The sequence below is a fragment of the Leuciscus leuciscus genome (assembly GCF_965113295.1).
Source record: "Leuciscus leuciscus genome assembly, chromosome: 4".
Classification (NCBI taxonomy): Eukaryota; Metazoa; Chordata; class Actinopteri; order Cypriniformes; family Leuciscidae; genus Leuciscus; species Leuciscus leuciscus.
This window is the reverse complement of record NC_138728.1, coordinates 49346528-49358818: the sequence shown is the minus strand read 5'-3', so window position 1 is coordinate 49358818 and position 12291 is coordinate 49346528. Positions and strand designations below refer to the sequence as shown.

Below are 12291 nucleotides of genomic sequence, written 5' to 3'. Positions count from 1 at the left end.
CCAACGTTAAAAGCCGACGTTTGGGCTCATTTTGGATTCCACTGTAATGCTGCGTTCACACCAAACGCGAATATGCGTCTGGCGCGAGTGATTTCAATGTTAAGTCAATGGTAAGACGCACGTAAACGTGGAGGTCTTGCGGCGCGAATGAGGCGTTTAGCGCGGTAGATGTGAATTCGCCTCATTCGCGCGTCTAGTTTTGTGCTTCTGTTTACATTTCTTATATAACTTGAATCTATAGGAAGAAATAAATATACTTTCTACTACTTACAGTTACATGCACTTTAGAGGTGTTAATCAAGCACCTGTTTGTTACAGTTGTGGTTTGTATTCAACACATGTACAATATTGTACAGTTTGTTCTGCTAAATAAACCATGACAGGAAACTGGGCTCAATTTGTTCTTAAACATTGGTAATACTGCACACATTATTTAAAAATATACTCAGGTACTTAATTACTTGTGTATTTACTTATTATTGAATCGATATCGAAACTAATAAATCAATATCGAATAGAAATCGAATCGAAGCCTCAAGAATCGAAATCGAATCGGATTGTGAAATTCCTAACAATACCCAGCCCTACTGATATCTGACTTTGTTCAGTTGTCTTCACGAGTTAAACGAACTTAAGTCTAATCATCTTTTGGCAAAGTTTACATTCGTGTTAAAGGGATACTCCACTTTTTTTGGAAATAGGCTCATTTTACAACTACCCCAGAGTTAAACAGTTGAGTTTTACCGTTTTTGAATCCATTCAGCCGATCTCCGGTTCTGGCGGTACCACTTTTAGCATAGCTTAGCATACATCATTGAAGTGGACAAGACCATTAGCATTTTTCTCAAAAAAATGACCAAAGTGTTTTGATATTTTTGCTATTTAAAACTTGACTCTTCTGTAGTTACATCGTGCATTAAGACCAACGGAAAATGAAAAGTTGCGATTTTCTAGGCTGATATGTCTAGGAACTATACTCTCGTTCCTGCGTAATAATCAAGAAACTTTACTGGCGCACCATGAGTGCAGCAGGCGTAATGATATGACGCAGCGCCTGAAAATAGGCTACCTTCCGTCAACATAACCAACGTGACAACCTGCTTGCACAGGGAGCGTGCGTTGTAGCATGGAGACGTTTGTGAGAGACGATTCAGAGGACATATACTTTGGTTTAGATCCCGAACCGTATCTATTTGAACCAGAATACACTGATGATGAGCTTTTGGAACGTGAAAGGCAAGAAAGTATGGCTGAACAGACTGGGACAGAAGGGAGTAGGAGAGCAGATTTGAACTGGTGGTGTAAGTGTGGGGCTTGTCAACCCATGCCGACCGAAAGTGAGTGCCTGTGTTGTAACGAGTGGGAACAGGTCTTGCCATCAATGGCAAAGATCGATCTACCTGATGAGGAAGCGGCATGTGTCGCAACATCCGAGGACTTCTTAGCGATGCTGCATCCTGCCGTGGTCGATTTTTTTTTTTGGTTAGACAAAATAAACTGGAAAAAACGTCCCGTGCCGAGTGGACCTGACGGCCAGCTATCGTTAGAGTAAGTGATTCCTGCAATCATTACAATGCATGAGTCAAAGATTTAGAATGCATCCTGTCAGCATGCATTTTCAAGCTTATATTTATAATGTGCTATCTTCTCAGTCAATACAGGTTGGTGTCGTACCGCATTATTATGGAGTGGGCCCTGAAGGGAGATACTTTAGGAAGAGGCAACCGAAAACCATTGCCTTCGTGTGTGGTTGGTGCCATTCGCCGAAAAAATCCATCAGAGTCAGGAGTTTATGTAGGATTTCAAGAAGCAGAAGATGCAATAAATATACTATAGGTACTGTTACTGTTCTGTAGGCCTACATTTCAAGTGCTCGGATTTTATGGCTTCTTACAGTTCAAAGACATTTTTGCAATCTGGTGGATTATAAAGATTATATTCTGTTTTATATTGCAAAAGCTTTGAGTGTGAAACATGTGTGTTCTTGTGCTTGTGAGAGTTATGTTATCAGTAATTACATTAGTCTGTTTAGACATTTACTCATCTGACTGTCAGACTTTCCCATATTATTAACTCACAGATGTGAGTTGTCATAATTTGTCTAAATAAAGCTTTGCCTTCATGTACCTAGAAAATATGTGAAGCCTTATTTTTTTTTACATGACCCACCAACTTATAGAAATACAGTATAGCAACATTTATATTTGGTTTAGTTTAGTTTTGTTGTGACCATATGTACAACATGATATCTAACATCTTTTACTTGTAAAATACATAAGCCTAGATGATGTTTACAAACCAAAGGGTAATCACAAATTGAGAATGCAATCATTTATTTAACTGTACAATAAAACAAACTATACATATATGCATATATGATGTGAAGTCACAGTGTATTCTGAACGATACAAGGTCTATGGGGAGTTAGCGGGTTTGTGTTCATTCTGAGTTACAGATGACAATCACAGCTTCTCTGATGGACCTTTGAACCTTGATGTGTACACTCTTAGGACATCTTCCTTGCTGGGTTTTGGCTGTAAGGCGATGTTAGCTGCCAGATGAGGTATTCTGAGATGGGATGCCGAATCTTTGAATTTGACAGTGGGATCCAATCGTCTTTCAATCACTCCTTCCATGAGACCATTTATGAATGTTTGTGTTGTCGTCTTATAGATGGGTCTGGCAATCCACTGCTTAGACTGTCTTTGATAGACAACATTGTGCCTTGGGAGGCCTGAAATTATACACCCAGCAAGGTATTGTCAGTTAGTCTGTAATGGTTATGATATTTATGACGAATTTAGAGGCCTTTTATACCAGCCCATTTTTTGTTTTACTAAATGATGTTTTATTAACAAAGTTCGGGAGGAGCAGGTTCAGATAATTAACCAAATTATGCACAGCTGGAGATTAATCAGTAATCAACTCAATGACAGAGTATAAATTCACAGCAGACCTATCTCTGTTCATTGAAAGTTTGTCAGCATTTGGCTGCGCCCTATCTTCCCAACATGTCCGAATCAAGTGCTCCCATCCGATGAAGGAATTTTCCGTCCTTTTGGAATATTTGCCAGAATCCTCGGGCGTTATATTGCGGCCGTCAAGCCAAATAAACGGGTCATTGCCACCACGGGCGAAATACCAGCGATCTTCTTCCGCATTTAAAAAAAAAAAAAATTCTAAACCAGATCATTCAAGTAACGTTTTTTCCTGCCATGGAGAATGGTCATAAGGCCTGCAAGCACCACGCTCACGTTTCGGGCAATGCCGCCCTCTTCACGCGAAAGAACGGGCTTCTCCAGCAGCTCTAGGCCGAAGCCGAAGGCCCTCAAAGAGCAGCGCCGCAGATTCAGTACCGGTCGGCCAGCCTACGCTCTCAACCCCGTTGGCTGAACTCCGCAAGCGCTCCGCTCCGTGGTTAAATTTCGAATCGCATTCAGTTGTTCAGTTATAACGAGGGGAACACGTTTTAAATGGTGTCGGTCAAAATTATTTTCTGTCATTAACGCGCTGCTTTCTTGTGGCTAAAACTCACAAGTAGGCCTACAGTAGCTCGCGGCCTCGCGCATTACGTGCCGAACGCATGCGCTCAGAATCTTTAACCTAATTTATATCGTTAACTATGTCCTGCAATTTATCTGCATAAATCGTGTAGAAACTTAGTTATAGCATAAATGTTTTTATACATGGTTACAAGCAATGTGCTTCACACCAATAGTTTAGTGATCCTTAAATTAAACAAAATTAAACAAACACAAAGTGCCTAAACAAAATTCATGCAAAGCGTCGTCTTTTACGTTAGCTGTCTCCTTAGAAACCAGCAACAGATAAACAAACAATTGTTATCTAAATCAGAGTGTACTTTGACGTTGTTAATCATCAAACGTTCAATAATTGATCTTTCAGCCCTGCACAGTTTGGCTAAGCTGGATTCCAAACGCAGGTCAAAACCATGCGTTCAGCCTCATCGAATCCTGGCCATTAATTTGAACACAGTTGATCTCCAGTCCTCATGGCAATAAATAAATAAATAAATAAATAAATAGGACTTTCTGATCTCGTCCACCTCTCAGACAGTCAATATCGTTCTAAGCAAACTGATATCTGTGCTCGGCCACTTAAACAACAGAAATGCATAATCCTGCAAGGATTTCATCTTTAACCTCCTCTTCATCGCGTCTTAGATTAACGCACAAAAAAGATGACCATCGGCTCTCCAAGCCCCACTCTCCTCCTCCCTTTGCTCATCCACACACTGCAGGAGCTCATTGGTTTCATGTTACTCTGGCTATTTTCTCCTCTGCCACAGCAGTGATGTTTCCTCTGCTCCCACAGGTTCTCTGTAACTCTGGCTATTTGCTCCATTGCCGCAGCAGTGATGTTTTCTTCTGCTACCACAGGTTTTAACTTACTCCGGCTTTTTCTCCATTGCCGCAACAGTGATGTCTCCTCTGCTCCCGCAGGAGCTCTGTTCCCTTAGCTAATCTTGTTTACTGCCACTGCAGTGTTTCCCCTGCTCCCACAGGATTTCCGTTTCTCTTGCTATTTTTCTCCCCTGCCACAGCTGTGATGTCTCCTCTGCTCCTGCAGGTTTTCTGTTACTCCGGCTAATTCTCCACGGTCACAGCAGTGATGTTTCCTCTGCCCCCACAGGTTTTCTGTTACTCCGGCTATTTTCTCCACTGCCACAGCAGTGATGCCTCCTCTGCTCCTGCAGGTTTTCTGTTACTCCAGCTATTTTCTCCACTGCCACAGCAGTGATGTCTCCTCTGCTCCCGCAGGTTTTCTGTTACTCCGGCTATTTTCTCCACTGCCACAGCACTGATGTCTCCTCTGCTCCCGCAGGAACTCTATTTCTCTGGCTAATTTTCTATACTGCTGTAACAAGGCTGCAGGAACTGTTTCTCCGGCTAATTCTCTACTGCCACAGTAATGAGGTTCCTTTTGCTCCCTCAGGATTTCTGTTACTCTAGCTACTTTCTCCTCTGCTGCAGTAGTGATGTCTCCTATGCTCCCGCAAGCTCTGTTTCTCTGGCTAATTCTCTACTGCCACAGCAGTGAGGTTTCCTTTGCTCCCACAGGATTTGTTACTCCAGTTCATTTTCTCTACTGCTAGCAGGGATGTGTCTGCTCCAGCAGGAGAACTGTTTCTCTGGCTTATCTCGTCTTCTGCTTCAGCCTTTCTCCGTCCAGCGAGCTTCGGTCTCCCAGAGGATGGACTGTAGCATGAATCTAAGTTTTCTCTTCTGTCCAGCAAGCATTGGTCTCCCAGCGGACACTGCATGCATCCATTTTTTTTTTCTTTTTTTCTCTCTTCTCTGTCCAGTGAGCATTGGTCTCCCAGCGGACACTGCATGCATCTGTTTTCTCTTCTCTGCAAGCATCGGTCTCACAGCGGAGGCAGTCCTTCCGTCCAACCTCATAGACTGCCCAAATAATTCCAAACGCGAATTCTTCTCGCCGCTCGGCCACCTAAACCATGCTATACACAATTCCGCAAGGCTGCCCTTTCATCACGCACCTCCTCGCCCTAAGTTTATGGATAACTTACTCTAATCAGCGGAATGGCTTAACCTTTTTCTACGATTACATCTCTCTCCCCCTCGATTTAAGCCGTTGACAGCTCCTTCCAATCGTCGTCACGGCTTTCCCAGGGGGGAAAGTGGTCAACTAACAGAATCCTGGTCCATCGCGACAAACTAAACCTATGCACTGCATCAACAAAAGTCGTTCTTACTCACCCGCGTTAATTGCCACTCCTCAGATGCCTCATCTGGAACTCCGCTTGATCAGTTGGTAATAACTGCCAAACACGTTCCAGGAGCACAAAATCAAATCGCTGACTCTCTCCCATTACTCTTTCCAGAAATTCAGGACGTTGGTGTCAGAAGCATAAAAAAGCTAATAGAGCTATCTAACCAGCATTCAGTTTTCAATAAATTAGTCTACGGTAAGCCTGCCCCCGCCATAAATAAATCTCAAACATCCCTGCTCATTAAAGGATTCAAGAACTTATCCCACTCGTCCGGATATCAGTCAATCTATTGCAATTGACATACTCCCCAAATGTATTCCAACACTCTCTCGCATACCATTCCACCAACTCCATCTGCGCACTGGAAGCACGTCTGTCCTAGCTGTCTTCGGTTTTCTCCACCGCTCCGAATTGACTATCACATCTAACGTCGACTCAAATACCCATCCTTCAATCTCAGATTTACAGATCGTAGATATCGGAACCAGTGATGGGAATAACGGCGTTATAAATAAACGGCGTTACTAACGGCGTTATTTTTTTCAGTAACGAGTAATCTAACTAATTACTGCTTCCTCCATTACAACGCCGTTACCGTTACTGTCAATAAAAATGCGGCGTTACTATAATTGAGCTCACTGAAGCGGTTTTCATCCGAGTAGGCTCTCTCTCAGCCATAGGAGCTGCAAAGTTTTTTCTCTGGTGTGTGAGTGTTTATGAGGCGCGGGACTCGACAAAAACGAGGCGAATGCCGCGAGCGTGCTCGACAGTGCACGAGAGAGACCGAGTGTGTCCGAGAACGCGCTCGACAGTGCGCGACAGTGACCGAATGTGTCCGAGCAAATACTTTATTTATAAATAAATTACACACATCAGCATTTGAATAATCTCTGTAGCATATTGGTATCATATGCAATGTTTTAATTAGTTTACATAAACTCCAAAATAACCTGCAGGGAACGTTCAAACATATTTGTTTGACGGTTGTGAGCACGTGTGGCAAACACGACTAGAATTTGGCTAAAATAACCTCTGATAATGACGTTCTCTGTAGGTTATAAAAATAAACCCCCAAAAGATTATATTGTATTATTATTATTTATGTTGATACATTGTTCAGTATTATATTGAAAGCACTTTTTGTTAAACTTACTATTGTGAGGAAGAAAATACTTCAAGTAGGCTATACAGAATGTCTACCAGTTGTAAAGGTGTGTGAGTTTTATCATTTTCATTATATGCACTAGTGTATGTGTATGTATATTTTTATTAGGCTACTATTTATTTATTTTTGGTACATTTCTTAAGAAGCATAATTTATTTTTAGACTTATTTGTTGGCCAGTTGTGGTCTGTGCAATAAATATTAAAAGTTCTAAACCATCTATTGTTTTATTGTTGCACTATAGTAATGATAATATTTTAATATTTAAGTTAATAGGTGTCTCTCACATTGTCCCACAGCAACATTAAAATAGTGTAGATTAGTGTACAATGTTTTATAATAATAAGATGTTCTATTTAGTGTCAATTTCATTCATTTAACATTTCATATTGGGGGTATCCAAGAAATTTCTTATATTTAAACTTTTTTTTTTTTTTTTTTAAGTAACGCAATAGTTACTTTCCCTGGTAATTAGTTACTTTTGTAATGATGTAATTCAGTTACTAACGCAGTTACTTTTTGTGAGAAGTAACTAGTAACTATAACTAATTACTTTTTTTAAGTAATTTGCCCAACACTGATCGGAACCATATTTTCTTCATTAAACAAGTAGTAAACTGATTGAGCAAAAAGGTCACTTCGTTTACATTTTCAATCCGCCAACCCCCATCCAACTGTACCACTCGTTTTATTTACTGCAGTATAAACGTTCAATGTTCAAATCCCCACTCGGCCCACATCAGAAGCGTTCAAAACCTACATCAGATCCAGCCGCTTCCACATCAAAACGCTCACCAAGCCATAATTAAATCATTCATTTCCATCACCTGCTGCGCTCCATCCATTGTCACTCTCAGTACCAAGTTCCAACCCACTTCCAGTATCATTTGGTTCGCTGCGTTCAAGCTCGATACAATAAACATCTACAATACAGCGTATTTTTACAAACAATGGCAGGCTCCCCCGTTCGCACACGTAACGGCTCCTCGTTCAAGGGCCGGGCTCTGTCCCCCTTCCGAAGCGCTGATCGAGCCCTTCCGTTCGAATCGCAGTGAGAGTCTGCCCGTCTTAGTCGTCGTGGGACGGCCGCGCTCGTGTCGCTGTGTGGGCTCCCCATTCGTCGGGCCGCGAGGGTTCTGTTCCCGTGTCCCAGCCCCCTTCGAAGCGCCGGTCGAGCCCCCCGACAGAGTCCAGCGGGCGCCCTCCCTTCCGCTGGCGAGGCTTACCCATCCGATGCCGTGAGCATCCAAGTTCCCGTCGGACGCTGCGAGGGCCCTCCCAGTTGAATGGCTAAACTCTTTCTCAAATCATGCTCGTAAAAATCTTGCGTCATCGAGTTGACAGTTCAACTGCCGAATGGGCTTATCCGTCCGATGCCGTGAGCATCCAAGTTCCCGTCGGATGTCGCGAGAGCCCTCCCGGTCGAACAGTCAAGCTCGTTTTTAGTAAATACCTTCTCATGCCCTGCACTTTTTGGGGGGATTAATTCCACATCATTTTACGATTGCTGTCCTGCGCTCACCTGGCTTTTATGGGGGGAGTACTCTGGGTTCGGGCCTAACGCCGAGCTCGGAGCCCTCCCCCCGGACAGCACGCCAAATATGCATAAACTTATTGTACTAATTATATGTAGATGTGAACTCGTGAAATGATGTTTTATTAACAAAGTTCGGGAGGAGCAGGTTCAGATAATTAACCAAATTATACACAGCTGGAGATTAATCAGTAATCAACTCAATGACAGAGTATAAATTCACAGCAGACCTATCTCTGTTCATTGAAAGTTTGTCAACATCCCTCCTCCACCCCATCTCCTCACTTCCAGTTCCATCTACACTTACCAACTGGGGGGAGTACTCTGGGTTCGGGCCTAACTCCGAGCTCGGAGCCCTCCCCCCGGACAGCACGCCAAATACGCATAAACTTATTGTACTAATTATATGTAGATGTGAACTCGTGAAATGAATTTGTTCAGTCATACTGTATGTATAAGCCAAGAGATTATATAATCGATCTTGTGCTAACATCTCTATGGTTGACATCTCAAACATGTCAGGTAAAAAACTGTATGGTAGTAGGAGAGCTTTGCATTTTGTAATATTTTTATGTCTTACCAGCTGCTGTTGTTGCCTGTTCACGCTGCGTAGAGTGGTTTTCGTTGTGGTCCATAATGGCCAACATTGTGCGTGCCTGCATCGATGAATAATGAAAGTGTAGACGCTTTGGACAGTATTTCAGCAGGGCATTATGAAAGTCCTCGAGTTGTCCTGGTAAAACAGGGGGGAAAAATTGGTAACTTAAACAATAACCAGTAAGAAAATTTGTGTGCATGATCTATGCAGGACTGACATTGTCAGGACTGGGGTCAATCCAATATTTGTGTCTTTTGAAGTGATTCGAAGGACCATAATACTTATACATTTTATATCACTTTCACAGACACTTCCCACTGAAAGTAAATTTAGTTGGCCATTACACTACCTGCACATCAAACTTTTTCGTAAACGTACCTGTGTGTTTGAACAGCGTCATTTGCTCCAGGTCTTTCAGTAGACGTGCATCCACCACTATTTCAATCAGGGCTTTGTAGGCAGGGGAGTCCACGGACAACCATTTCTTTGTCCTTTGCTGGTCTCTTGTCAGCTCTTTATGGTAGCAATTGTACTCCATGCCATTTTCCTCCCAGCGATGAACCCCTGAGATATGATGTAGTATTGATTTCCATCGTCTGTGCAATTCCTGACAATAACATGAGGCCAGACAGAAAATTTCTTTAGTAATAACATTAATTCAAAGTATCTGGAAAACACACTTTTTTTGCATGATTTGTGATAACCAGCAATGTCACTATTCATTACACCTCTATAAAGCATGCATATGAGCAATCAATTAGACTTTCATTTTGTGAGGAGTTGTGTGTGTATGATTGTGTAGTACCATTGCATCTCCCTTGGATGAGCAACAGCTCCACCACATATGGTTGCTCACACTCTTCACCCAAGGAGCAAGTTCTTTGCAACTCCTTCGATTGGAAGCAGAAACCAGCTTCTTCTTTATTCCTGAATTTCTGAATACATTATTATACTGTAAATCCATAGATTTTTATCCAACTATGACAACTTCCACTTCTGAGAAACCTGGAAATGTGAAAAGGATCCATCAATCTACTGAAATATACTGAAATATGCATCTGACCATGATTCTCCCATCAATGCTTGCCTTTTTTTTAAAATGTGCATTGATATGGGCAATTGATCAGTTTTGAAAGTAAATTGAAATATTACAACACAGTAATACATTTTTAAATTATTCGAATATGCCATTATGGCCATCATAGTAACATAAGCTATGTTATAGGTTAATTTGTTGTTACTGAAAACCTGTGTAGACTACCTTCTCTAACGAATCAGATGATAAAGCAGGATTGACAATGGCATATTGTTATTGATATTGTTAAAATCCAATAAATTCACACAATAAGTATCAACAGGTTGTGCTCTACTGCCTAATAGACTAACCTTTTGCCACATGCCATGGATCAAACTGATGTATGATGTTAGGATATTCTTCTCTCATCAGTTTTCTGATGGATGGATGTCTATCCGTTGTAACCACTTTTATGTCAATGCCTTCATCCAAGAGCCTCTCCAGCGCTTTCCTGAAGCCCATTGGTTCCATTGCTACGGAACTTGTGGCCTGGGACACCTACAGGGAACAATTTTACAGATGATGACATTTTAGACATAATTTTTTTAGTAAATTTATTCTAGTGTTGTGACCATTTGTTTACCTGAACCAGATCAAAAACAACTATCTGATTGGAGGAGTCATCCATGAAGGAATAGGTGGTATATTTGCATGAATGGCCTGGGCTGTCACTCCTCCCATCTCCGCAGAGCTGCACTCCCTGACCATCCTGAGTCTGGCAGATTAGTTGTGCTTTTATGATGTTTTCCTGCTTCTTGTATGCTGCTTCAATCACCGGAATGAGGTAGCTTGCCTGTATGTTGTAGTATGTTGTTTTTTGGGGCAGCTGCAAGTTCAAGAGCCCAGCCCAGTCAGTGATGTCTGTAAACGTTGCGCCAGTGAAGAGTGTGGCAGCTGCTGCTAGTAGGTTGTTTTCCGGCATTCCACGTGTGTTTGGACATGAATCCCAATGTCCAGTATGTCCGTTGTTGCATTTCCAGCTCACGTTGATTCTGCAACCAATTGTTACTATGGTCTGGTCTGCCTGAGAGATCAGAGCTCCACAAGTGGAGCATTTCTGGAAGAGCTCCATGAGTTTTGACTCATTCACAATCCACTTTCTCTCATTCCATCCTCTGTAATGTTCAGAGCTGCTTGAAGTGCTTCCTGTGGAAGAGGTCGAGAGGCTTGTGAATGGAGCAAAACTGGCATCAGAAGGATCAGCAGCAGGCTCTGAACACATGCTGATTTCCAAGGCTGATGATGAACTGATGTCCATTAAAGATGATGTGTTTTTCCTGTTATTGACAATTCAACATTGAAATTGTTAGTTTCTCTTCCAGTATTTGTCTTCTCACATATAAATTATTTGAATAAACAATTATTTGACTGTTCTACAATTGCATTTCATAATGCTATAGATAATTGTCAGCAGAACGATGCACAAAACTAATAATATTTTCATTATGGATTATAGATAGCAGACATATAACATGGACACTCACATCATAGATTAAACTTTTCCTTGGACTGGACACAGCCATGACACTGGACGAAGATGCGGTGTCCTATAAATGATAGAGATTTCAAATAATTTTAGGAGTTTCATTCATAACACATTACAAAAAACTAGAACAGAGGGTAAAGTTTCATTTTCCTACCAGTTGTGTCCATGTGGGTGCCAGGGCAGCAAATGGCTTTGTGCATGTCACTGTCTGTGCTGGACTAGTCAGCTGCAACAGTGACGGCATTTTGAACTCCGCTGGAAGTTCTTTTGAAGGTCTGGATTTCTGAGGGGTTGACTGTGGTACACCAGCAAAAAGGCTGAAGAAATGCTCATGTTCAGGTAGATCCTGCTGTACATCAAGCTCATCCTGATTGATAATTAAAAGAAAAAAAGGTTATTCCATGGAGGCAATACCTTTGAGATACAAGCAAAAAAAAAAAGAAAAAAAAAAAGAAGTCCAACACACCTTTCAACAGCATAGGTAATATGATATTACATACAATTCAATTTTAGGAAAAGGATGCTTGCAAGGCTGATTCTGAAACCAGGGTCAGAGCACAGATTCAAGAGCTCTTACCCCCTTCTAAGTCAGTGTAGCATATAACATAACGGTGTACGCATTGGCTTGAAATGAATGGGGCTATCAAATGTGTGTAAATCAAATCTTTGCTCATATTAG

At 41.7% G+C, this 12291-nt stretch overlaps 2 protein-coding genes across 2 annotated transcripts in view; one reads left to right on the top strand and one right to left on the bottom strand.

Annotated features, from left to right (window-relative positions):
• LOC309496975 (protein NLRC3-like) overlaps positions 1-12291 on the top strand; it is a 170318-nt gene that overhangs the window by 105149 nt on the left and 52878 nt on the right. The gene's annotated exons all lie outside the window — the stretch shown is intronic.
• LOC309496999 (uncharacterized protein) lies at positions 2463-11979 on the bottom strand (the record flags this gene model as incomplete). Its single annotated transcript, XM_082167234.1, has 6 exons — positions 10710-11979; positions 10438-10624; positions 9857-9978; positions 9430-9658; positions 9034-9186; positions 2463-2734 (listed from the first exon to the last, which is right to left on the bottom strand). Exons 1-6 carry the CDS (start codon positions 11382-11384, stop codon positions 2463-2465), a joined length of 1638 nt encoding a protein of 545 aa, XP_082023360.1. The 5' UTR covers positions 11385-11979.